We start from the raw sequence: 16,091 nt of genomic DNA on the forward strand, positions 1-16,091 counted from the left end.
GGACGGCCATGGCGTGGTGCGGTTTCATGGTTTCGAAGCTTTGGAAGTACCTGATGCGTTTGATTCTTTTGTGTCTCTGTGTTCCTGCCCCAGCCTGCCCCTGGGAGAGGACCCTGGGGTGGGGGCAGGTGGACGAGCTGGATGGGGTCTCTGAGAGGCCCGCAGGTGCCGAGGATGCTGCGGCAATGGCGGGTCTGTGCTGGCTGCGCATGCAGGGCCCTGGTGTTTGTTCTGGCGTGTGCGGCTGTTGAAGGCCGCAGGGAGAACGAGGGCGGTGGCTTAGCTTTAGGGTGAGCAGCAATTTGTGCGTATGCTGGTGGCGTCGCACTGTTTCTTCTGCTCCCGTGGCCCATCCTTCCTGTCCTGGGAGCACATCCTCCAGCTTTCCCAGTGTCTGTTCTGGGGCATGCTGGGCGCTGCTGCCCACCTTGTCCTTGCTGTGCTGCGGGTGTGGCCTCTGCCTGTCCCAGTGGCAGGAGCGGGTGGCGGCATTGGGCCCAGTGGCAGGAGCCGGGTGCTGTTGCCAGGAGGCCTGGGGCCGGTGAGGCTGAGACCGGCCACTCTGTGACACTGGGCCTCACTCCAGGAGCTGGTCTGTGCCTCCCAGCAGAGGGGATTTTAACCTGACCATTCCCCAGCCCTGCGTCTCCCCCGTGTGTCTGGAATGGACGCGGAGGCGCTCAGTGCTGCTTCCCGGCAGTGGGGACACCTGAGTGCTTCTCCTTCACTTCTGTCCTTTCTTGTGGAGCCTCCCAGTGTTGATTTTTACATGGGAAATATCAGCCACTTCAGAGCTGAGTAAGGAACCTTGGTCCTTCTGAGTGGATGAGGCTGTGTGTGTCATGGGACCTTGCACGGCGAAGCCGGGAGGCCGGGAGGCCGGTCGGCCTCAGGGCCCAGGTGCCGTTGATGGGGCCCTTGCCGCTGCCAGTGGCGTTTCTTTGTTAAGCCAGGTTGGGGAGCAGACTAGTCAGTTTGTTCAGCAGCCAGTGTGTGATAAAGGACTTTCAGGTGATGAGATTTCTTCTGCTTCGTGACAGATTCCCACATGCCAGACGTCCTTTTGGCCACGGTTTTCAGAAGTGTCGATTGCAAGCTGGGGGACAGGCAGTGTTCAGATGCTCTGGGGAGCTTGGTGTTTGGAGCCCACGTTTTCCTGTCTTTGCTTGAGTTGATGTGGACCTTGTTACTGTTAGCCCCGATTTCCTGCCTGAGGGTGTTCAGCAGCATTGAGGAAAACCCAGAGATCCTCACTGCAGGGGACACTGGCACCTCAGTGCCCCGCCTCACCCTGAGAGGCCTGGCCTCAGGGGATTTGGGGGTGCGGGACTCGGTCTCCCTCCTTGAGCCTCCTTTTCTGAGCAGTTTGGAGTCCGGGGTCCTTGCATCTTGTAGTCCAGCAGTCTTTGCCTTCACACCGTCAGTCCTTCAGAAAGCTGTGACGGCACCCTGAGGTGGGCGGGTGGGAATCTGGGGACAGAGGCACTGGGGGAGAGGAGGGTCTCAGAGCTGTGGAGCATGTGCCAGAAACCGATGGCCACAGCTGGCCTGAGGCTGGCAGGGTGTGCGTGTCCTGCAGCTGTGGAGGACGACAGGCATCGGGGGCCCGCTCAGGCCCACTCACTCAGTGACTTCCTCTCCCCTTTGAGGTAGGGTCAGGGTGCCCCTGGCACTGTAATGAGCAGGCCTCATATGGCCAGGCCTGGGGGACATGGTGAGGACGGGGCTGAGGGCAGACCCAGGTGGCCTCCTCTCCTGCGACCGTCTGTGTCGTGGCCTTTGCAGGGCTCTGATTTTCTTCTGATCATCCTGGCGTGGATGTGGGCTGGGGTGAGGCTGGCGGCCTGTGCTGTCTGGCATACCCTTCTGCCCACTGAGAAGGGAGCAGGTGCTGTCGATGGAGATGACACCCTGGCTGCGGGGAAATGTGCATCGGGATGGAGGCGCTGTGCAGGGCAGGGCGGCAGGTCGGCAGGTCGGCTGTGTGCCAGGCCCCCGTCACGCTCTGTCCAAGCTAGGATGGGCCCAGCATGTTGTTTTCTATGCACCTGGTTTCTTTTCAAAGCTGCTCCCTCCATTCCCAGCTGTCCTTGAGGTGGGTCCTCGTGGGCCCCCCATTCTGTCCTGGTCCCACCTCTGTGGGCCTTTCTGGTTCTGTGAAGGCCCCTCCCCGCCAGCTTGTGGAGACCTCTGCTCTCTCTGGAGGGTGGAATCTGTGCCCCGGAGCCACCTCCCTGCTCACCTTGGCCTGGTGGTCCCCTCTATCTCCTCCATCCCCTCCATCTCCTCTGTCGCCTCTGTCCCGGTGCTGTCTGGGGCTCTCTAGTGAGGGTGGGTCTGTTGTCCTCCCCAGGATGGGCCTGCAGGGCCCCTGCCGTGGACACCTCCTGGGGTCTTACCTGCGCAGTATCTGAGGCCTTTTGCAGGAGGAGCCTCTGGGTTTGACTGATGGAAGTGTTCGCTGTTCTCAGAGAGAAAACGATGAGGAGATGAAGGCTGCCAAAGAGAAGCTGAAGTACTGGCAGCGGCTGCGGCACGACCTGGAGCGCGCCCGCCTGCTGATCGAGCTGCTGCGCAAGCGGGAGAAGCTCAAGCGTGAGCAGGTGGGGCTGGGCCCATCCCGCATGGAGTGCACCACTGGCCATGGGGTGTGGGTGGGACCGTCCCGCATGGAGTGCACCACTGGCCATGGGGTGTGAGTAGGACCGTCCCGCATGGAGTGCACCACTGGCCATGGGGTGTGGGTGGGACCGTCCCGCATGGAGTGCACCACTGGCCATGGGGTGTGGGTGGGTCTGTCCCGCATGGAGTGCACCTCTGGCCATGGGGTGTGGGTGGGATGCTGGCAGCTCTTGCAGAGGGTGGGCTGCACCCTGTGGGTCCTGGCCCACGGCAGTGCCTTGCTCAGCCCAGGCCGGGTGCCTGGCTGCCATGGGTCGCAGGGCCCTAAGTGGAGGCTGCACTGACCCCTGCCTTGACAGAAGCCCAGGAGCCTGTGGGGGTGCGTATGGGGTGCGTGTGGCTGTGGGGTGCGTGTGGGGCTCCCTAAAGCTGAGGCTCTGCTGGGCCCCCCCAGGTGAAGGTGGAGCAGGTTGCCATGGAGCTGCGGCTGACCCCGCTGACGGTGCTGCTGCGTTCAGTGCTGGACCAGCTGCAGGACAAGGACCCCGCCAGGATATTTGCGCAGCCCGTGAGTCTGAAGGAGGTGGGTGTTTGCGGCGCTCGTCTGTCCTGCCGCACGTGTGACTGTGGATTTGTGCTGCCGTTTGACTGGGAAATGTGTGACTGGCTAGAGTACGTCCCTTGTGTTCTTAATTCTCGTTTTTGGCCGGGCACGGTGGCTCAAGCCTGTAATCCCAGCACTTTGGGAGGCCGAGACGGGCGGATCACGAGGTCAGGAGATCGAGACCATCCTGGCTAACACGGCGAAACCCCGTCTCTACTAAAAACACAAAAAATTAGCCGGGCGAGGTGGCGGCGCCTGTGGTCCCAGCTACTCGGGAGGCTGAGGCAGGAGAATGGCGGGAACCCGGGAGGCGGAGCTTGCAGTGAGCTGAGATCCGGCCACTGCACTCCAGCCTGGGCGACAGAGCGAGACTCCGTCTCAAAAAAAAAAAAATTCTCGTTTTTATTTAACATATTTGTTTTTAAATGATAAAAGTGATGCATTTCACTGTAAAATATTGAAAGTGCAGTGGGTGAGAGGCCCTGTGCAGACAGTACCCTGAGCTGTGGCGGCATGCACCCGGCACCCTCCAGTGCGCTTTAGCTGAAGGAGCTGGGGTCAGGAAGGTCCCTGCAGTACTTGGGTCTTCTGTCTGTACCGTGTGTGTGTGTGCGTGGCTCTCAGATAGGATGGGCTTGTGGGTTCTATGGAATAATAAATACAGAGTAAACTAATATCCTGTTTTAGTTTGTAAATGATTCTTTTTCCTTCCTAAAATTAGGTACCAGATTATTTGGATCACATTAAACAGCCCATGGACTTTGCCACGATGAGGAAACGGTTAGAAGCTCAAGGGTATAAAAACCTCCATGAGTTTGAGGAGGATTTTGATCTCATTATAGATAACTGCATGAAGTACAATGCCAGGGACACCGTGTTCTATAGAGCCGCGGTGAGGCTGCGTGATCAGGGAGGTGTTGTTCTGAGGCAGGCCCGGCGCGAGGTGGACAGCATCGGCTTGGAGGAGGCCTCGGGGATGCACCTGGCTGAGCGGCCTGCTGTGGCGCCGCGGCGGCCTTTCTCCTGGGAAGACGGTAAGAACTGGCGCTGTGTCCGGAGGAGCTGGAAGACGCTCTTTCTAGCAGACTCTGTCCTGCTCTGTGTTGCCAGCTCCATATCAGCACGGTCCGGGAGGACTTGCACGCAACCGCATACATCATTTACATTTTCTAGTAGCCTCACTGGAAAATGGAAAAAAAGCAGGTGGAATGTATTTTAATAATGTATCTTATTTTACTCAGTATATGGAAGAGTTGATTTCAACATGGGATCAGTGTAAACGTTACTGAGGATATATAAGCTTTCTTTGCCATCTGATGTGTATTTTACACTCAGCACCTGTCACTTCAGACTGGCTGTGTTTTGGGTGCCCGCCAGGAGGACCCATGTGGCTGTGGCTCCCTACGGGGTGGCCGGTCTCGATGATGCAGACCCAGAAAGCAGCTTAGTTGGGGGTTTGCATCCAGAGTGGGCCTCTAGGAGTGGATAACTTCCGAGGGTGGCGTGAAGCCGGAGGAACTCTGGCTTTGCCTCCGGCCCTTTAACTTCGTGGTTTGTGCATGTTGTAGAAAGGGCTCTAGGAGCATGTTCACGGCCCACCTGGACTCCAGCCAGGGCCTGTGCTTCTCGGTTGCCCAGGCACGTGCTGCAGCCATGTGCAGTCACCTGCACCCTTCTCTAGACCGGTCCTCAGAAACCAGGGGTGTCCCCTGCACCCTGCTTGTTGATTGCACCTCCGGGATTGTCTGCCGAAGGGTGTGTCCTGCCCACATGGGTTGTCAGAGCACCTAGAGCTCCTGCACCTCAGCTCCAGCTCTGAGCCACAAACTGAGCAGAAATCATGGTGTGTTTGGCTCATTTATCAAAAGGTCCCATATCCCTGATTTCTTGGCCTACCCTTTCTCCTGATGAATCACTGACCCGTGCCAGGTTGCTTCTTCTGGGATGAGGCCTGGCCCTCTTTCTCTCCTCCATGTTCCTGCCATCGTGGGGTTCAGCTAAGCTGGGCCATTGTTGCTTCACCGTCCGTTCCCCTCATGGCAACAGTGCTGGCTCCCTGCTTCCCGTGGGGTCCCGCAGCACTTGACACCTGTGAGCGTTGGAGGATGGGCTGTACTCTTTTAAACCATGGGAATAGGGCCAGGCTCTGTGGCTCATGCCTGTAATCCCAGCACTTTGGGAGGCCGACAGGTGGATTCACTTGAGGTTGGGAGATCGAGACCAGCCTGGCCAACATGGAGAAACCCCATTTCCACTACCAATACAAAAAATTAGCCGGGCGTGGTGGCGCGTGCCTGTAATCCCAGCTACTTCGGAGGCTGAGGCAGGAGAATCACTTGAACGTGGAAGGCGGAGGCTGCAGTGAGCGGAGATTGTGCCATTGCACTCCAGCCTGGGTAATGGAGTGAGACCCTGTCTCCAAAAAAAAAAAAGAAAAGGAGGCTGAGGCGGGTGGATCACGAAGTCAGGAGATTGAGACCATCCTGGCTAACACGGCGAAACCCCGTCTCTACTAAAAATACAAAAACAAAATTAGCCAGGCGGCGTGGCAGGCGCCTATAGTCCCAGCCACTTGGGAGGCTGAGGCGGGAGAATGGTGTGAACCTAGGAGGTGGAGCTTTCAGTGAGCCTAGATTGTGCCGTTGCACTCCAGCCTGGGTGACAGAGCGAGACTCCGTCTCGAAGAAAAAACAGAATGGGATTATATTTTTATGCTTTGTCTCTGATTTTAAGAGTAACACGTTTTTCTTGGAGAAATTTAGAAAATAAACACAAGCTCCAAACAGTGCTGCTGACTCTTGGTGAACCCTGGTGGAGCTTTAACCCCTCCCTGAAGCTGCACTCTCCAGGCTGATCAGACCAGCTATCGTTTTCCGAAATGTTCCCTTGAGGATCTGAGAGGAGCCGGGGCTGAGCCGCCTCAGAGTGAGCCCAGGGCTCATGCTTGTCCTGGAAGGCCCTTCTCTAGCCTCTGGTGACCATGGGAAAGCTTCCCCTGCCCCCTACAGCCTTCACGCTCTAGCTTGGATGCCTTGCCTGCCATCAGCTGTCAGACGCCCACCTGGTGCCCGGTGCCGGCCATTCAGGATGCATGCTGGTTGCCTGCCCTTTTTTAAAAGCAGGAAGACGCATCACTCTTGGACTCCCTGTCTTCTGAGCAGCCTGGAGCGTCCTTTGCCCCTAGGGCCCTGCTCCTGTGCTCCCCCACATCGTGCTCCCAGCACCACGCCACCTCCCTCGAATGGAGCGGTGTGGAGGTCTCTGAGTGTCAGCGTCTTTCAGATCATGGTCATGCAAGTTGTTAAGTGAATTTCTACACTCGGGTTTTTTTTGCTAAGGAGAAAATGAAGGATGAGAAGTCCTAGTTTCCTTCTTTCTCAGTATTTCAGAGTGCACAGGTGAGCCAGTGGCCACGGTGTGCCTTGAGGGCGCACCTGCTGCCCTTCTTAGCACAGCCGACACCTCCCACTGCCTGGAGCCCGAGCCACAGACCTGGAGGCCATGGGTCTCTTGTTTTAAAAGAAACGGAGGTTTCGAGGCTTTCTTCTTGGGGTTTCAAAGGATGTGTTTTTTTGTATGAACATTTTTGAGTATTATCTATGACATTTGTTCAAAGTGATGTTATGGATACAAGTCTTGAAGGAGTAATGATTTAAGCATTTTGTTTCTGCTACTGCTTTACTTATTCAGTCAAAAAGACAGATGCTTTCAGTAAAACACCTGTGTTTAGATGAAGAGAATCCACGTGTTTTGGGCAGTCTTACTTTGTTTTTTGTCCTCTCTCCTCGCTCTGGTTTTATCTTCAGACAGCTCTGAGGAGCAGTTTCTTTTCTTGGCCACCTCTTACTTAAGGTAATTTGTGCTTTATACATTTTGGTGTTTTTGAAAGTGAAGTTTTTAGGGACTTTGTAGTAAATACGCCTGAAATTCAGAATGATCTGTGAATTTTACAGCCCGTTTAATAAAGCCACATAGTGATCAGCGTCTGAATCCTTCAGCTGAGACACTGCTCAGGACGTGCCGTGGCCCTAACTTATTATTTGCCAGTCGTCACCTCTGTTTGCAGAGCCAGTGCAGGTCCATCTGAGTTGTGCTGGGTTGGTGGAGCGTGCGCCTCTCTCTGGGGTCTATGTGCTGTGCCCTCACCCAGCCAGCCGGGCTCTCTCTGGGGTCTGTGTGTTGTGCCCTCACCCAGCCAGCCGGGCTCTCTGCACAGGGAGCCTCAGAGGGTCCTGGTCCAGGAGAGGTTGCGATGTTACCTGAACGCTGCCCCTTCTGCGGTGACTGTCATGGGAGTAGAAATTCTCCATCAGGAGCATCCCAGGGTGTTCCTGTAGCAGCAGCCCCATGGTGGGTTCAGAGCGCAGGGGAGGGGCCGCTTGGGGCCTCTGGTGAGCAGGGCCTGGGCCTCGTTGCTAACAGCCATTCTCAGGGCCTTGGCCGAAGGTGATTTGAAAGATGGGACCGGTGATGTGTTCCCAGAAGGTGCGTGGGACCTGATGACTGACAGCGTGTGTCCTTTGGTTCAGTGGACAGGTTGCTGGACCCCGCCAACAGAGCCCACCTGGGCCTGGAGGAGCAGCTGAGAGAGTTGCTGGACATGCTCGACCTCACCTGCGCTATGAAGTCCAGTGGCTCCCGGAGCAAGCGGGCAAAGCTGCTCAAAAAGGAAATTGCCCTTCTCCGAAACAAGCTGAGCCAGCAGCACAGCCAGCCCCCGCCCGTGGGGCCAGGCTCGGAAGGCTGTGACGAGGACGGAGCTTCACTGGGGCTGGAGGCGGGCGAGGAAGGTAAGCCATGGTGAGGGCTGCCCCTCTTTCTTGCCGTCAGGGCTCAGGCACAGGCACAGACCCAGACACGGGCAGCAGCGTTGGTGTGCATGGAGGCTCGGGTTAGCGCCAGTTCCATAAAATTCACAAAGCCCAGAACACTTGATTTTCCCACTGGGTGGTGGTTTCCTTCGAAAGAGACTTTATAATTTGTGCTGTCTGTGTTTTTTCACGTAATTAGTTGATAAAATTTAAGGCACAGAATAAAATTTTTCTCTTAACTTGGGCCTGAAAAACTATTTGAAAAGAATGGTTTAGATCTATGTTGAAGAGTAAAGGTAGCTTGAACGATAAGAGTGAGAAATGTTTTTGTTGTGTTTTGTAAATTGACGGGAAGCCATTTAATGATACACTAGGCCATCAAATGTGGCATTTTCAAAGGGCCGTTTTAGATTATTATCACTTAAAGGCTCCTCCCTGATGCTGTGAAGGGAGGGACGGCACCGCAGAGGCCTCGTCTGCCCGGAGGGTCCCTGACCAGCTCCTCTGCAGCGGTCGGTAGGTAGCAGCCTGCCGTGATCATTGTCAAAGAATGTCTGGGGAAAGGTCCCGGCGGCAAAGATGCTTTAATGACTAAGAAATGAATGTAGGGGAAGAAATCCATCTATCCAGAAGGAGAACTAGCAAAACCCAGGGCAGATGTAGGCTTGGGATGGTAAGGAGGGAGTTGACGAGTGATGGTTTGTGTCCATCTAGGTTGGCAGGGTGAGGAGGTAGAGCTGGTGTGTCCCATACTTGGTGAAAGGGGAATTTTAAAACTAAATTGGATTTGGAGACACTGGTGGAAAGTCATTGCCGCTGTGTTTTGCCCGGTGTCTCTGGAGTTGACCTTGACACGCTCCGGTTACACGAAGCAGACAGTAGGGTCAGACCCTCTCGCCACAGCATTAGCAGCTGGTTTGTGGCCTTCTTGCCCTTCCCCTGCACATCAAAGTCAGAACAGCAAACAATTGAAATAAGACAGAATTGTTGTACAATTTTCTTTCGAAACAAAGACGTTCATCTCTTATGGACGTCTGTGCTCTGAGTGACGCTGTGTCTTCATGACGCCACACAGGTCAGCGGGTCTTCACGGTCTCAGGGCCCTTTTCATCCCCCGAACTTCGTGTGGCTCCTGTCTGCAGAGCTTCGCCCCTTTTATCCTGTTTGCATTGGGCAACTTGAATGAGAGCCATTAAGCTTTTCTCTCTCTTAGAAACTTACTCCTGTGCATGCAGCTGAGAATTTCTTACGCATCCTTTTCCTCATTCTGTGCCTGTTTTTCTGTTTTGGGATTCTTCTGATTAGTTCACCATAGTATAGCACCGAGACTCTAGAATGTCTCTTTTGGGGCTGGTGTCAATTACGTTAGGTCCGTAGAATAAAGACTTTTCTGTTTCAAGGTGAGCGCTTGCTTTTCTGTTCTCTCAAAGGCTGTTACTGTTAGCACCTGATCCCTCGTCTGCTTTGGGGGCCTCATGGTTTTTCTGGGGAACGTTTGCCTAGAGGACCCTCTGGCGGCCACAGCTGTCTGGGCCCTGGGCTGCCCCGTTGTGCCCAGGAGTCCAGGTTGGTGCCTGGTCCCGCAGCCTTTGCTTTCATGCAGCTCACTGAGGCTGTGCGGGCCTCCCGCGAGGCGGACTGCCCTTCCGTCCTTGTCTCCTGTGTCCTGAGGACTGAGTTGTGAGGAGGTTGCCAGCAGGTCCACTCACCAGTCTCAAAATAGCTTCCAGCGCTTCTCTTCCCACACAGTTGTAGCATTTTCACTGTAGAGCAGTAAGTTACCTTTTTAGTTTTTTTTAATCAGTGGCTTCCTCCATCGCCATTGGGTCGCAGGGCTGAGGACCCCGCACGGTTATTGGGTCGCAGGGCTGAGGACCCCCGCACGGTTATTGGGTCGCAGGGCTGAGGACCTTGCACGGTTGGAGCCGCTTGGCCCTCCCCTGTGGTGAGCGTGGCTCCTCATACCCCCCAACGCTTAGCAGGAGCCCTTGGAGACCGTTTTTGTTGCTTTGTAGCTCTGGAGTCATTTTATTTTTATGTAGTTTTTTTCTGGGGTCATTCTAAAGAAAACACATACAGTGTGACTGAGACACAGGTGGCCTTGAATCACCTGTTACACCCGATGTTCACGGTGACTCCATGAATGAAAAGGGCATTTCCTGTGAGCCGACAGGAAAGTGGGTGGAGAAGCAAGCGGCCTGAAGGTCCACTCCAAGGTGAGGTGGGCGGGGTCCTGCCCCTCAGAGAAGATGGGGGTCTCTGGAGAGGTGGGGCGGGCAGAGTCCTGCCTCTTAGAGAAGACGGGGTCTCTGGAGAGGTGGGGCGGGCAGAGTCCTGCCTCTTAGAGAAGACGGGGGTCTCTGGAGAGGCGAGCGCCAGACTGGAATGGGGACGTCACACAGTGTTAGGGAAGACAGCCACAAGCAAGCTTGTTAGTTGGTATAGAAATGTGAACTTATGATACTTATAATAGGACGAAAACCAAGAATCAGATGTTTAAAAATCCAGCAGGAACGTTCTCATCAGTAAAGCCTCTCCATCATTTTTCTTAAATATAACCACAATATTTTCACACCTGAAAAGATAGTAATTCCTCAATGGCAAATATACAGTCTCACTTAAATTGTAATTTAACAGTACCTATGTCATACTTATATTGCTTCCATTTGAAGTAGCTTGAACAAGCTGTAGCCGTTGGGTGCCAGACCCCTGAGACTCTAGTATCTGAAGGAAGGAGACACCTCCTGGGCTGCGCCATTGGTCCCGGTCAGTTCCCTTGCACCTGCCCTCCCGCAGGCTCTGCTGTAGCCATGACTCAGTCTGCCAAGTGCAGAGGTTCGGGCTGTTGCTGTGAGCTGGCCCTGCCAGGTCTGACTTCCCCGGGGCTGCGTGTCAGCTGGGTGGGGGCCATGCCACAGTTGGGATTCCATCCTGTCTGATGAGCCTGTGGGACGGATGTGCATCTCGCAGAAGGCTCATCTCCACCGTGTGCTCAGGTTGGTGTCTGCTGACATGGTGAGGCAGGACAGTGCAGGCAGGAGGAGCAGGGTCTGCACTGTGAACTGGTGAAAGAGGCTTGCATGTCGAGTCGTTGGGATTTCCGGTCACAGTGATGCCTTTGCCAGAGGCTCTGGGGCGTCCCCTTTAGTCCAGGGCAGCTGTGGGCCCTTCATGTGCACGGGCACTGAGCCTGTGGAGCACTGTGGCCCTCAAGAAAGGATGCGTGTTCCTCAGGGTAGAAGGTGCAGAGTATGCAGCTTTATCCCTTCGGAATTGCAGAGGATGGAGGCTCGAGGCAGGGTTGTTGGAGGGACAGTGTGGTTGCCGCTCGTGAGCTAAAATGTCTGCCTGTGTTATGCTGTGATTTTCCAAAGCATCTGTGGCTTCGATACAGAAGCCTTTGATTGACATCGTGGGTGGCCAGGTGGGCAAAATATTGCAGAATTGTTCTTGCAGACTTAACTAGGTCTTTTAGTTTCTTAGAGTAGCTGGTTTAGATTAGATAACCATTTTGCCATTTGGAATATGTGACAAGTTCCAGGGACTGGAATTCTAGGATCCTGACTCATACATGGACGGGGTCTGAGAGGCTTATGCCCGAGTTGTATCGAGTGTGTTCTGAGCTTTTCTCATGTGCAGTTAAGTGACGGCCTGAGGTGGCCCGCAGTCAGCGAGGTTTGAGAGGAGTTTTCCTTCTTGTATGTTAACTTCCAGTCAGATTTCCACTCGAGGGATGGGTTGGGCTTGCCTGTTGTGTCGTGGAGCCTGGAGGCTCAGGTCCTGTTTTTTCTGATTTTATGGATGAGGAACTGAGGCACTGAACGGTCCGGGGGCCTTTTTGGTCCTGGCTGGGGGAGGGGCCTGTGTGGTCCCGGCTGGGCAGGTGGCTGTGCACCCAGGTGCCAGCAACCTCTGTTCCTGACCACGGCCTCCTTCATGCCTCTGGTCAGTGTTGCAGGAGCACGTCCTCAGCCTGTGTGCTGGTGGCTGGAGCCCGACCTGCATGTGGAGCTGCCGCAGAGAGGTCGGGGGCGTGTGGGGTGCATGTGGGGGGCGTGCATGGCTGAGGCAGGGCCACGGGGGCCCACTTTGGGATAGACCAGGGGTTGGGGAAGTCCCTGCAGCGTGGAGATGGTTATGAGTCCCACATGGGGCGTCCTTGCTGGGCGGAGAGCTGGAGGTGTGGAGGAGGGGGTGTGGCCCATGGTGGGGGAGGGCCCTCTGCAAGGCAGGGACGTCTGCACGTCTTGGGGCTGCTGCCAGACAGGAGTGGTGGTTCTGAGGGTTGCGCCAGAAGCAGGAGATGGGGGTTTACAGTGCCTGTTAGATAGCTGTGGAAAAGTGGGGGGAAGGGGATCTCTTGGAGGTGCTGGGAGGAGGCTCCTTCAGGCTCCATCTCTGCTGGCCTGGTGCTCTTGTGCTCACAGAGGCCAAGACTGGGGTTGACCACTGGCTTTGGCCCTGCAGAGGCCGTTGGGATTGCAGTGAGCAGTTGAATGTCATGATCAGGACGAGAGCTCGAAGGGGGGCCAGGAGGTGGAAGAGGAGGCAGGAAGTGAAGTGAGGCCCCAGGCCTTGTGCCCCAGACACTGGCTGCATCAGGACGCTGCAGACTCAGTGCTTGAGCCCCTCCGGCTGCTGCACAGGCCCAGGGATGCTGGAGCCGTAGATGCTCATGAGCAGCCTTGTTTCTCCGCATTGCCGAGTTCCCTCCGGCCAGCGTTCCCAGGTGTCTCACAAACACCTTTTCCTTAAGCCTGTTGGCGACGTTGAACAGGAGGGGAAGGAGTTTTGTCACCTCGCGTGTGCCCCTGCCTTGGGATACAGCGTTCCCACGTGACAGCTGTGCTCCCAGCGGCTGGCATGGGTGACTTTTTGTTGAGGTGAGGCTTTCCCCCTTGTATTTGAATCGGCTGTGAGGCGCTCTAAGGCGCTCAGTGTCATTTGAAATCAGAGGCACCTTGCAGCCAAAAGCACTGCTGCCCGGCATCATGGGGCCCAGCCTTGGGGAGAACTTTTTCTGTCAGTCTCAAAACATTGCTCTGAGCCTTGTTGTGTAGTTTTGGATTTTCAAAACGACTTTTTGAATTACAGTAGTAACCATACATACTTCAGACGGTTTTAGAAAAGTTTGCAGGTTTAATGAAATGAAAGCTGTACCCGGTGACAATATATACTAAGGATTAAAGTGGTCACACTTCCTGTTGCCAGCACCAGTCCTGCTTGGGAAGAAGCCTCAGTGGTCGGCCTGGTGTGGCATCGCCTCGCCCCGTCAGCCTTGTGCCAGAGCCCATCCAGCCTCCTGGACTCAGGGCAGCACACAGAGCCCGTCCCCCTGACCGCGGGCTCTGTACCATTTCACACTTCTGGTTTTTATAATGTCAAAAAGGCTTTACAAAGAGGTTAGTCTTTTTCCAAAGACTTTTTATTTAAAAACATTTTTTTTTTTTTTTCCTGAAAGCTCCCATCACAGTATTTGGGAACGTGGCACAGACTTCTGCGCTGGGGTGAGCAGGGCTTTTTTTCCTGCCTTTCTTGAGAGTCATCCACAGCCAGTCACCACTCCGCTTTTTTCTTTTTTTGTTTGTTTGCTTGTTTTGCATTTTTGACTTGGAAGACCTTGAGCAGAGATCAGATTTTTTTTTTTTTTTTGAGACGGAGTCTTGCTCTGTCGCCCAGGCTGGAGTGCAGTGTCCGGATCTCAGCTCACTGCAAGCTCCGCCTCCTGGGTTCACGCCATTCTCCTGCCTCAGCCTCCCGAGTAGCTGGGACTACAGGCGCCCGCCACCGCGCCTGGCTAGTTTTTTGTATTTTTAGTAGAGACGGGGTTTCACTGTGTTAGCCAGGATGGTCTCGATCTCCTGACCTCGTGATCCGCCCGCCTCGGCCTCCCAAAGTGCTGGGATTACAGGCTTGAGCCACCGCGCCCGGCCCAGAGATCAGATTTAATGTTTCTTTCCTTTTATTTGCAAACCTCGTGGCCCAGTAGAGCTCTGTGGGAATGCCCACTTAAGGCTCCTTTAGTTATGTGAGATACCTTTTCCTCCTCAAGGTAAGTGAATTGTTGATTGCAGAAATTGTTATGAACTTGAGTGATGTGTTTAATATTGGCGCGTGTGAAATAATCTTTCACAGTTTTTTTCAGAGAGTAACTGTGCGCCCGGGCATGCACCCAGGGCCACAGCCTTTGGCGTTAGGGAAGCCCACACAGTGTGGCCCGAGCCCACGGGGCCGCACTGCCGAGCAGACAGTACGTGCGATGCATTGTTTCCTTAACTGAATTAGTATTTTGGTGGGCTTCACATTTATAGTAAGTTTTATAATAGATTTTATAATCTTCAGTTTTCAAAAATCACTTTATTTATAATTTTTTCAGGAGATAACTCTCCCCCTAAACTTGAACCATCAGATGCATTACCTCTTCCTTCAAACTCGGAGACTAATTCAGAACCACCAACCCTCAAACCAGTAGAACTCAACCCAGAGCAGAGTAAACTTTTCAAAAGAGTCACATTTGATAATGAATCACATAGCGCTTGCACTCAGAGCGCACTGGTAAGCGGACGCCCTCCAGAGCCCACCCGCGCCAGTAGTGGCGATGTGCCGGCGGCGGCGGCCTCCGCGGTGGCGGAGCCAGCAAGCGATGTAAACAGACGCACTTCTGTTCTCTTCTGCAAATCGAAAAGTGTAAGCCCCCCAAAGTCTGCCAAGAACACTGAAACCCAGCCAACTTCTCCTCAGCTAGGGACCAAAACCTTTTTGTCTGTAGTCCTTCCGAGGTTGGAGACTCTTCTGCAGCCAAGGAAAAGGTCGCGGAGCACATGCGGAGACTCCGAGGTGGAGGAGGAGTCCCCAGGAAAGCGCCTGGATGCAGGTAAATGCCGCGGGCGGCCCTGAGAGGCGCCCTTGCCGACCGGTGCCGGGAGCGTCCTTCAGGATCCTTGGTGTGATGGGGGGGTGCCGAGCTTGTTTTTGCAGCATTCTCTGAATTTCCAGGGAAGACAGCAGTGCAGTTTTTTCTTTCAAAAGCCTTGAATTGTGGTTCTGAGGTCGGCGCCCTCATGGGGGGGTCTGTTTGCCACGAGAGATTGTGCAGCCTTGCCGGGCTGCCCTGGGCCAGGGGTCAGTGGTCCTTGGTCCTGTCTTCTGCGCATACTTCCTCTCTGATTTTTTTTTTTTTTTTTTTTTTAAGAGAGACAGAGTCTTGCCCTGTCACCCAGGCTAGAGTGAGTGGCTCACTGCAGCCTCCAACTCCTGGGCTCGAGTGATTCTCCTGCCTCAGCCTCCTGTGTAGCTGGGACTACAGGTGCACACCACCACTCCCAGCTAATTTGAAAATTTTTGGTAGAGATGGGGTCTCACTGTGTTCTCCTGGCTGGTCTTGAACTCCTGGCCTCTGACTCCCAAAGTGTTGGGATTAGATGTCTGAGCCACTGCACCTGGCCCCTTCTGATCTTTAAAAAAGTACTGAGAATGAATTCAAGTGTAGTTTTAATTGGTCATCTTGACTTTGCTGTGCACATCTGGGTAAACTGGTGACTGGCCGCTCCCAGCACTTGTGGGAGCTCCACTCTGCACCCCTCAGTCAGGTCTCCTGCAGCCCCACAGACCTAGGACACCGGAGTTGAGCCTGGCCCTTCCTGGGCCTCTGAGAGGACCTGCCCTCATGGTAAATGCGGTACTTTGCAGTTGATTTCAGCAACGTTTCCTCACTGTTTTATGTGGCCCTGTTAGCCACATATGTGATGAGGTATTAGGACCTGCCGAAATAGCACCGGAAAGTGCTTCTCATCTCTTCCTGCGCTTTCGTAACTGAACTCTGTTGAATTACTCGGCGGGGGTGTTCCCGTGTGTGTGCCCAGAGCATTTGAGGAGGGCAGCTGTGTTCCTGCAGCCTCTGCTCCCCGCCCCTCAGAGGAAGTCGAGGAGTTTGTGTCCTTTTAAGAGGAGCCCCTGTCTTTGGTTTGCTTGTTCAGTCCCGGCTGCGCTTCTGGAGGTGCCAGGTCAGGCTGCCAGTGTCTCCTTTCTGGAAGCGTGTTTGGAGCATGTTTGTC

At 54.5% G+C, this 16,091-nt stretch overlaps 1 protein-coding gene across 18 annotated transcripts in view; it reads left to right on the forward strand.

Annotated features, from left to right (window-relative positions):
- The window catches only part of BRD1 (bromodomain containing 1), a 52,368-nt gene that overhangs the window by 24,650 nt on the left and 11,627 nt on the right, over window positions 1-16,091 (forward strand). For 5 of the 18 annotated variants that reach the window (XM_065521964.1, XM_065521974.1, XM_065521975.1 and 2 more), the window contains 5 exons: window positions 2,472-2,603; window positions 3,077-3,205; window positions 3,948-4,260; window positions 7,756-8,016; window positions 14,414-14,911. In XM_065521964.1, the coding sequence (XP_065378036.1) occupies window positions 2,472-2,603; window positions 3,077-3,205; window positions 3,948-4,260; window positions 7,756-8,016; window positions 14,414-14,911 (1,333 nt within the window). The remainder of the gene's footprint in view (window positions 1-2,471; window positions 2,604-3,076; window positions 3,206-3,947; window positions 4,261-7,755; window positions 8,017-14,413; window positions 14,912-16,091) is intronic. The other 13 variants (XM_065521970.1, XM_074003497.1, XM_065521971.2 and 10 more) reach the window with 9 other exon arrangements.

Source organism: Macaca fascicularis, chromosome 10 (assembly GCF_037993035.2).
Source record: "Macaca fascicularis isolate 582-1 chromosome 10, T2T-MFA8v1.1".
Lineage (NCBI taxonomy): Eukaryota > Metazoa > Chordata > Mammalia > Primates > Cercopithecidae > Macaca > Macaca fascicularis.